Source organism: Eucyclogobius newberryi, unplaced genomic scaffold (assembly GCF_026437365.1).
Source record: "Eucyclogobius newberryi isolate DKJ021-1_F unplaced genomic scaffold, fEucNew1.0.hap1 SCAF_1, whole genome shotgun sequence".
Classification (NCBI taxonomy): domain Eukaryota; kingdom Metazoa; phylum Chordata; class Actinopteri; order Gobiiformes; family Gobiidae; genus Eucyclogobius; species Eucyclogobius newberryi.
In genome coordinates, this window is record NW_027315723.1 from 32,193,776 (window position 1) to 32,203,672 (window position 9,897).

The 9,897-nt window shown below is 43.3% G+C and overlaps 1 protein-coding gene across 1 annotated transcript; it reads left to right on the forward strand.

Annotated features, from left to right (window-relative positions):
- Positions 1-3,361: 3,361 nt before the first annotated feature.
- amd1 (adenosylmethionine decarboxylase 1) lies at positions 3,362-9,384 on the forward strand. The gene is made up of 9 exons (XM_072444237.1): positions 3,362-3,698; positions 6,088-6,174; positions 6,503-6,629; positions 6,711-6,813; positions 6,885-6,927; positions 6,992-7,136; positions 7,205-7,297; positions 7,459-7,614; positions 7,827-9,384. Exons 1-9 carry the CDS (start codon positions 3,589-3,591, stop codon positions 7,968-7,970), a joined length of 1,008 nt encoding a protein of 335 aa, XP_072300338.1. The 5' UTR covers positions 3,362-3,588; the 3' UTR covers positions 7,971-9,384.
- Positions 9,385-9,897: the final 513 nt, after the last annotated feature.

Sequence of the window (9,897 nt, forward strand, 5' to 3'; positions counted from 1 at the left end):
ACCCTCACGAGGACCATTGTTTCAACCATAATCTCTTACAATCTCATCTTAAAGTCAACAACCTGCGGCTCTTTTCATCTCTGTGCATGGATGAAAGACTTCCTGACAGGCCGACCTCTGAATGCCACGTGTCTTCCACACAGGTACGCCTCAGGGATGTGTGCTCAGTCCATTGCTGTACTGCTCAGTCCATTGCTGTACTGCTCAGTCCATTGCTGTACTGCTCAGTCCATTGCTGTACTGCTCAGTCCATTGCTGTACTGCCCAATCCATTGCTGTACTGCTCAGTCTATTGCTGTACTGCTCAGTCTATTGCTGTGGATGAAACCATTCTGATTGCCCCAGGTTAAACAGTAATGATTATATCAATGGGACAAAGACCGGACATCTTAACATCTTGGTGGTGCAAAGACATGCAGGACAAATACCTTCAACACCATAAAAAAACTATTAATACAAAGAGTAGCCATGGAGTCACACTGCCCAAACCGGTAAAGTAGGCGTGTGTTTACTGAAAAGATTAAGCTTCTTGTTGCATCAAAGGGTGGAGTAGATGATTCAGCGAGTGGTGGAGGAAGGTTACATTGTCTGGGTTGATAATAGAGCCGAGCGACCTTCACATTGACTGTTGACAATTCTGTTTTATTTTATTTTAGCCAAACAAATTCAAATGTTTCAATGTAAATTCCCCGAACATAAACACATATTTTTAATCAGCGACAGTGATAATCTAAAGAGGATTGGCTTTTGACTTGCTGGATGCATCGGTTAAAAAGTCCTAAGCATATTGACAATTTACTATCCCATTATAGAAGAAAACAACAGGGCAATCTCAAGCGAACCCTTATACTCATTGTTTTAGTTTTGGGCATGTATATTGAAAGCTACTGAAAGATTTAACTCCAGTTCATAGACATGGGGTTAAAAAATGTTGCGTAGTAAATAGAAACTGGTCAATGAAAATCTGCTGCTTGCTATGGTGAAATGCCACGTGGTAAATGCAGAGCCAGTCCAAGCTTCACGTGCAGAGATTCTGGCTCTGGCAATTTGCTGAATGTTCTTCCCTAGTCTCATCCCTGTTTCACGCTACACTGTCTTGTGTAATAAAGCCTACGGGGCAAAACATCCTTTAAAAAAAAAAGATTCCAGGGTCACAGCAGTGAATCCGTTCTGCAATTTTGAACAGGAAGTTAATGGACCCATTTCTATGATTAAACCTGCTCAATGTTGACGTTTAAAATACAGTATTTTCCAAATTATAAGTCACACTTTTTTCATAGTTTGGCTGGGGTGCGACTCATACTCCAGAGCGAATTATATGTTTTTTTCCTTCTCTATTATGCATTTTTTGGCTGGTGCGACTGACACTCCGGAGCGACTTACAGCCCGGAAAATACGGTAAATAAAATGTAAAATCATGATCTACATAGTATATGATAGTTTGATACTAAATACCAGAAAAAGCACATATATTCTTTAACAGGCGTAAATCATCCCAGCTTATCTGCCCCCAAACATCATAATTGGTATTTGAAGTGTCAGAAATGGACTTCTCTCTGCAGGCCGACCCGAGAGATCCCAGTCCCTTCAATCTTTCAGTTTCAGTGCACACTTCTCATCTTTCCTGTAGAGTGGTAAAAAAGATCATGAACTAAACTGCAATAACAATTTAAGTAAGCAGTAGGGAGTGCTTCATGAATAAAAAAGTATGCATGCTTATGTGAAGTGGGGGGTAATTCTTTCTGCTTACTTTTACGGAGATGCCAGTGAGACGGCAAGGACAGGCATTCTTGACAGTATAAATCTCACTGGCAGCTACTAGTTTTGTAACCAATGCAATTATATTTTGGTTTGGCTTTGGCTGATTATTCAGGCGTTATCTCTGTAATCAAAGTGACTCGAGGCTATCCCATACACTGCAGAGGCAAGTAGGTCAATGCAGCCCAGAGAAATGTGTATTAAAAGTTAAAAGAAGTTAAGGAGCAATTTGTTTATTTGAACCATGCCTCCATCAACAAAAAAGTTTGCGTTATTTTTTACTCAATAACGCTTCTCCTTAGTATTATTAATAATAATATTAACATTTTATAGTATTTGTTTCACGGGAGGCATTTCTTATCCGATTTTTTGTCATTCAAGGTTCTTTTATTAATATTTTTTGTGTGATTTTGCTGTTGCTTTTGGAATTCCTTTGTTTTGTAGTTTTTTTCAGAATTTGTCGTCAAATTTGTAATTCTTCGTATCATTTAGATAAGTGGTGCCCAAAGTGGGGGTCGGGACCCCCTGGTGGGTCGCAAAGCATGAGCTGGGGGTCGTGAGTGGTGAAATTAGGTCAGATAACACAAAAAGCTACTAAGATAAATCAAATTAAACCTAATTTGAAATGCTTTACAACTTGAAACTATTACAGAAATCAATTTAATTTATCTGTAGGGGTCCTGAGTTGGTGTTGTGGTTATTTCGGGGGTCCCGGTCTGAAAAGTTTGAGAACCCCTGCCTTATTTTAGTATTGCTGATTCAATTGCATTGTTTTTCATTGTTTACAATTGTACTGATTGTTCAGAGACAAATTATCACTCTGAGGTAGCTTACCTATTAACAATGGTAGAAGGCATACAAGTTCTGAAATAACAATAAAATAAAATAAATAGTTGTTCAATAATGGTCAAATCTACCTTCAAATTGAAATTATGCATGTCTATTGGCTTGAGTCGCGAAGGCTTGTGACTTTTGAAATATGGGTCCCCAGAAAAAAAGTTTGGGAAACACTGATTAAGATTGGCGGAATAGTGCACACTATTCAAACTACTAGTTAGAATAGTGTTTTAATCTGATATATTTCAAATCAAAACACATTATTAGACCATTGTGACAGGATACTCTGGAGAAAACCATTCTGCATACTCATCACACCCCATTATACATAGGCAAGATAAGTGTCATGCCCAAGGACACAATGACAGTATGCACTGGTTTAAGCAGAATGGTTTTCTCCAGAGTTACAATGGTCTAATAACGTGTTTTGACTTGAAATATATGAGATTAAAATAGAAATAATAATCTATCACACCAAAAGTGATGCAATGTTTGGCAAATGGCAAAATGCAGTGGTACAGTAACACTACGTGCTCCCACAGTCTGGCTAAAGTGAGCACAAAGCATCTAAAGTTGCTCTGCTGTGCTAATGTACGATTATTATCTCATATCGCAATTATATTGTCATAAAAAAATACAAAGTCACGTGCGAAATGACGTCACATGAGTGAAAGGTCTCCCAGCCAATCGTTGCCGTTAGAACGAACAGCACTGCGGTGATTGGCTGATACGGCTCATGACGCAGGCCCGTGTGTATAAATACACCACACCGCCTCTGCCCGGTGCTCTTCACAGTATGGCCGGCGACATTAGCTAGCACTCGCTAACGGTGTTCTCTGCAAAAGGGAAGACGGCAACTCAAGAATATTAACACCTGGATTGCTTCAAAGGACTGTACCTAATAAATAATATCTGCTCGAAGAAAACAAGATTAAGTAAAGCGTTATCATCGACTAGCGACTGATATTGTTGTTGGGTGTCTGTTGTCTCACGATGGAAGATAACGTTGCACATTTCTTCGAGGGGACTGAAAAGCTGCTGGAGGTGTGGTTCTCCCGTCAGGACGAGTCCAAAGGAACCGGAGACCTCCGCACCATCCCGAGGTTTGTTTGATTTGCGGAGGTGTTGCCGTGGAGCCGCGCGTGCACTGTAGCGCGACCCCCAGAGGACGCTCGCGCACAGCGCCTCTGGGCCACTATACGACTGTTCTTCTTGTTCCGTGGGTCTCGAGCACGCGGTGTCGGGCTTAAGGCCATCGTCACTATTTACTTGAGTAATTGTGAGCTGACAGAAGGCCCACGCGCTGTTGTGTCAGTGGACCTGTCATTTAGGCCCGTTAACAAGATGGCCCCTTCTGTGCCGCTGTTGCGTCTGTGACTGTGATCGGGCTGTTGTCCGTGTCTGTTGTTGAAACTAGCCGCATTATAACGCTCGGAAACCCGCTGTGTCGTGTCTCTTACGCAGTTGTCTTAATTCATTGCAACACATTCTTAAGTTGCCTTGTCACCTCCACGCGCACTTCCCCGCGGGGCCAGAGGCACAGGGCCTACACCTCCCCCATCGCCCCCCATCACCCCCCAAAGCTGACTAAATACAGTTTTAACCTCGTCAGTCTTTACTAATCCCGGTGAGATTGACTGACTCATTGTGTTGTGACTGAGATGGGCTCGTGGCTATCTTGACAGTCTCTGTAAATACATTCAGGTTGCTGCTGTGTTACTTCAGTTATTACTTTTATTATCAAAGAAGCCTTTTTGTGTCTTTTAGATTTGCATACAATGGCTCAGAACTTGTATCAGCCCACATTGGTTTGTTAATAACATGTAATAAATCATGTGCGCACTTGATAAAAGTTCTCTCTGGGGAAGAGCAGAGCTTAAACGGCTCACATGGCCATGGAGACGCTGCGTTTCTTTCATACTTCCAGGGAGGAGCTGGGAGACCGCGTGGTGCTCATACATTCCGGGAATTGGAGCGGGAGACTGAAACTTTGCCCCCTGCGTTTCTGTCTGGGTGACATGAGGTCACACACGAACACGTCCATGGTCGTGGTTCTGGGCTGTAACTTGCTCAGGTATTTGCTCTTGTTAGAAGCTGGTTTGATTCTTGTGCCGTTGCAGTTTCCTGCACTGGTCACGTTTGCAGCCATGAAGCCGCTTCCCTCCCTGCGCCTGTGATTGGCTCTGAGGGACCCTATTGCTGGTGCTTATTCAAATGTGCTCTCGGTCCTTTGGTTTCTTATTCTGGGCCGCGTTGACTGACACTCGTCTCTGGTCAGACATGGCAGAACGCAGTCATTTTGTGTTTCACATTGACAGCAGCTGACTGATGTATGATGCAGCTGTGATTCGCACATTCTGTGATCCTCTCAAAGGTGTGTCCTCTTACAAATAGGAGTAGAGATTTGCCTAGTCCTGAGCTTCACTGTGGCACTAAAGTCTAGAGGGCAGATTAACAGCTCGCCCGGACTGTCAGTGGATCAACCTGCTGGACGTTTGCCAATGTCCAAATAAGTCCACAAGGGCATCGGCTCATGTTACTCCTATATCAGGGCTTTTATTATATAATCTGTGAAGAACCTTTACATTAGATGTAGACTATATAGTGAAATGTTCGTTTTTCAGTTCAGTCTGGAACATGGGCTAATATTTTCTCTTTGAGGAAAATGGTATCCTCCTGAGCCTCTAGAAATAGCATGTGCTGTGTGTGTTTCTCTTGGAAACGCAAGCTGATCCTGCTCCAGTTCAGCAGCAGGTCCAGACCCAAGTGACTTCTGAGTTTCAATGAGATGCAAAGAATTCTCTTCCATCAGGTGTCATTATTTAACCTTCTTCAGTTCAGGGGGGAAACGCGTTGAAATGCACCTCTGTAGACACGGGCCTGTCAGGACGGATGATTTCTGAACCTGTTGTAGTAACTTTTGTAGACACACTTTTGCTGTTTTGTATTTGAATGTGTTGTCAGAAGATCTGACCTGTCGGATGGTTTAAAAGAGCAGTAATTGTGGTGTGTAATGTAAAAACGTTAAAGAATCTTGACCCGTAGTTAGACGCTGCTCTTACTACACAAATGTTTTCAGTGCGCCTTTGGAAGGCCAGAATGCGTGTGACGCAGCACCAGCTCACTGCAGCAGATCATGGGGGAGGGGGCACTTTGCAGCACTCTGCTCCTGTCTGTCCCAGCGACTCAAACATGCTCCCATCACATGCCAGTGTTGGCAGCCTTCTGTGTTTTCTAGACATGGGCTTTTGACTTAATCTGTGCTTTTAAAATGGGAGGTTCACCACAATAGCTTGCATTTTGTCCTTGTCTGTTTGTGTTTTCACTTCTCAGTACTACCAGAGTAGTAGATGCATTTTGTATCTCTTACAGTACAGTAAAGCACATACTACTTACATTGTAGATTAATTCAGCTACATTTTGTTTTCACTTTGGCACTCATTAATGAGTTAATCCAGTGCTAGGTTTTTATTTTTCTCTCCTCTGTTTCAGGTTTGAGTGGGACAAACTTTTGGAGAATGTGCATTGTTTGATCATAAGTGTGACAAAGACCGACAAGCAGGAAGCTTATATACTCAGGTGAGTGTGCCGTCAGTTTATTAGTGGCTCTGACACGTCAAAGACATGATTTTAAATAAATAAGAAGTTTTAGTTGGAATAATCTACCAAATCACATCATTTGTGCTTGCTCTGGTCAGGCCATGCCCACAGATTTACCTTATTCTGGGATTTGACCAATCAATGGATGGAACGTTGACCCAGATTGTCCTTAAATGTTGGAACTTGCATCTATAGACCGGTTGTTCCATAGTTAAATGAGAATTATTGTTGCCTAATGCCCTTGTGTTTTTACTAAAGTCGTGCACCAATGGCATTAAGAGTCATCTTTGTGTATTCCGCTCCACAGTGAGAGTAGCATGTTTGTCTCCAAGAGACGTTTCATTTTGAAAACGTGCGGAACCACCCTTTTGCTGCAAGCGCTGGTCCCCCTGTTGGAGCTGGCCCGGGAGTACAGTGGCTTTGATGCCATTGAGGTAAAGCCGGAGTTCCAGGAAGTGATGAACAGATTTGCATCTCTCTCTGGCATTCATTTGGACTAATACTTTCTGTTGCAGAATTTCTTTTACTCTCGTAAAAACTTCATGAAGCCAACCCACCAGGAATTCCCACATCGAAACTTTCAAGAGGAGGTGGACTTTCTCAGCGAGATTTTCCCAAGTATGCTCCATAATATGTTGCTTTTGAAGCAAGTGCCAAATGCATAGACACTGACATCTGTGTGTTTGTAGATGGTGCGGCCTACTGTATGGGGCGGCTGAACTCGGACTGCTGGTTGGTGTCTTGTTTGTACCTCTGGGTGGTGTTGTGTGGCTGTAATAACTCGAGCTGTGTCCAGGTACTTGTTCACCCTGGACTTACCCGAGTACTGGGAGAACAAGCACGCCGACCAGACCCTGGAAGTTCTGATGAGCCACCTGGACCCAGCCATCATGGACCAGTTCTTCATGAAAGACGGTGTTTCCGCAAGTGATGTCACTCGTGTAAGAACTCGGGTCACACGTTACGGGTCAAGATGGTTGGGAACTTATGGTCCCTTGTTTCTTTGCAGATGAGTGGAATTCGTGACCTGATTCCAGGTTCTGTGATTGATGCCACATTGTTTAATCCATGTGGCTACTCCATGAATGGCATGAAGATTGATGTAAGTTTCTTTTTCTCACCGTCTTGTTCGTAGTATTTTAACTTTTGACACAGCTTTGGAAGGTGGAACCACTTCAACTTCAACAGGGTTCAACTGGTTCCAGAGCCTGCTAAATGGCATCGCTACAACACATTTACTTTGATTGTTCTTTATGTGCACAGGGAACTTACTGGACCATCCACATTACACCAGAGCCAGAGTTCTCCTACGTCAGCTTTGAAACAAACTTGTCCCAGACTTCGTACGATGACCTAATTCGCAAAGTGGTGGAGGTTTTCAAACCGGGAAAGTTTGTTACAACCCTTTTTGTTAATCAGGTAATGGACATCTTGACGTAGTCATCTACCGTGCATTCTAGGACTTATTTAATAGTCTTATATTTTCTGAGTTGTATCGATCTGAGACGTAAGGTGTATCTATAATTAAAGCCTTGTGTGTGTTTTTGTGTGTTCCTTATGTGACATTGTGAGGAAGCTAAATACTGATACGATTGTGCTTTTCCCACGGTGACTCTCAAACTTTTCCACAGAGCTCCAAATGCCGCAGTGTCTTCTCTTCAGCTCAGAAACTGGATGGCTACAAGCGACTGGATCGGCAGTTGGCTCAATTCAACGATTATAACTTTGTCTTCACAAGCTACGCCAAGACGTGCCCGCAGAGCCAGAAGAGCTGAGGGAAGGCCCCCGTAGTGTTGTCCCCGTGCTGCCCCTGCTCTGCCGTCCTAATGGTGCGGCCGGGCCATAGTTCAAGCCCCACTTTGGCTTGTCGTACCTGTGACCTAGATTTATTGCATGAAAGCTCTTTTCTCTGTTTCGATATTCTAGCTCACTCTTGCTGTGATGAAGTGCATGTAGAAGATTTGGAGGTGTGCTCAGTCCACTCCTTTCCCTGCAGACGGGGCTGGACCCTGGTATGCTCGGAAAGCTGGCCTCTTTGTGACCCTCCCCATGGGGATTCTTCCTGAGCGCACTTTACATGTACACGGTCCCAACAGAACGAGTGAATGTAAATGTAGCTGTGCACTTTGGGCCAAAACCAAAGCCCCTCAGTGGCTGCTCTGCTGGGCTCGTCTGCTGCCTTCTTCCTCTGTCCTGACAATCAAATGTAGCTTTTCAAAGCCTTGCGTGTAGAGATGCATAAAAGAATTATTCTATTTCATACAGTGATCTGTATCTATGGGAATCTTCTGGAAAAGTCCCTATCCATCAGTCATATTCAGCTGATTTTTCTGCTTTCACACTAGTGAGACAAATGGAAATTTAGTCAGTCCATACCTCCAGAGAAAAGTCTGGATCTGGTAATGGCTCCCTCCGCTGGCTCTGTCTCAGTGGCACCAATTTGCTTAGCCCAGCGCTTGCCCAGCAAAGCATTTTTCTTTTGGCCGCATTATAGCCACGTCTGTGTCTTTCTGCCCCATACATAAATGTAGAGGCACAATAGAGGCCCAGCAGTCTGAGCATGCCAGGGTGATCCCGGATCATTCCACACATCACTGTTGCAAAAACTGCCGTTTTATTCCATTTATTGAATTGGTCTCATTGTGGTTTTTCTTTGTGGGGCCTGGCCTGTGACTGAGTGTCTATGCCCCTGGCTCCTGGTGCTTCCTCTGCTGTGCCCAGCGCTCCACTCCTGAAAAGCACTGAGCAGCAGCAGAAAAGTGGCAGAGTTGGAGCATTACTAAGGACCAAGACATAATGCTCAGTTTTGAAAGATGAAGTGTTTCTGTTAAGGGAATAAGCCACCACTCTTAATTGAATGCCATCTTAGGTTAGCTTCTGCATTGTTAGGGTGGCATAGGTCAATTCTTTAAAGCCATCTTCGTATGTTTACAGATTTTATTTTATTTTTTACAAATTAATTTGTATATCCACACTGCGGACCAATCCATTTGTCTGTGGGCCTTTGTGTCCAGTGTTCAGTGGTGAAGTAGGCACGAGTGAGTGAGGGAGACGCACCGCTGCAGGAGCCAGGGTCATAAATGGAAGCAAAACTTTGCTGTTCACTTCTTTTGCTGTTCTTTGGATGGTCAAGATGTGCTAAATATCTGTGTTACCACCTTGGGGCTTCAATAAAAAAGTACTTGTCAACTAGTTTTATTGGTATTTATATACATTTAAAAAGAAATGCAATAAATGGGTACTGAACACACTGGACAATAATGGAGTTCTTCTCATGCTTTTTATTCTCTGGAAGCATCGATTTCTATTTAAATGTTGAAGTTGAGCCAGAGATATCTCACGTTGAAACTGAGGAGCAGGTCTGTTATTGGCCTCTAGTATTTAATGGGCTTAGTTGGTGAGAGATGGAACTAAAGATGGTTAAAATAAAATGCAAATCTAAATTAAGGCAGAAAACTATACCCAACCGTGCTGTAGAATTATATTTTTACTAGCAATCTTACTTTAATACTTTTTTGTGAAGAAAACCATTGGATGTGTAGCCAGAGATTACAGAGGAGCATCTTGGTTTATTAATGGCAGAGTTTGTGGGACGATCAACACAGTGAGGACTTGCTTTTGATATAAACCCCTCTGCATCACACGAGCGCCCTCTTGTGGCGAGGTGTCGTGCAAATGCTGTGGAAGAAACGCGTGAGTGAC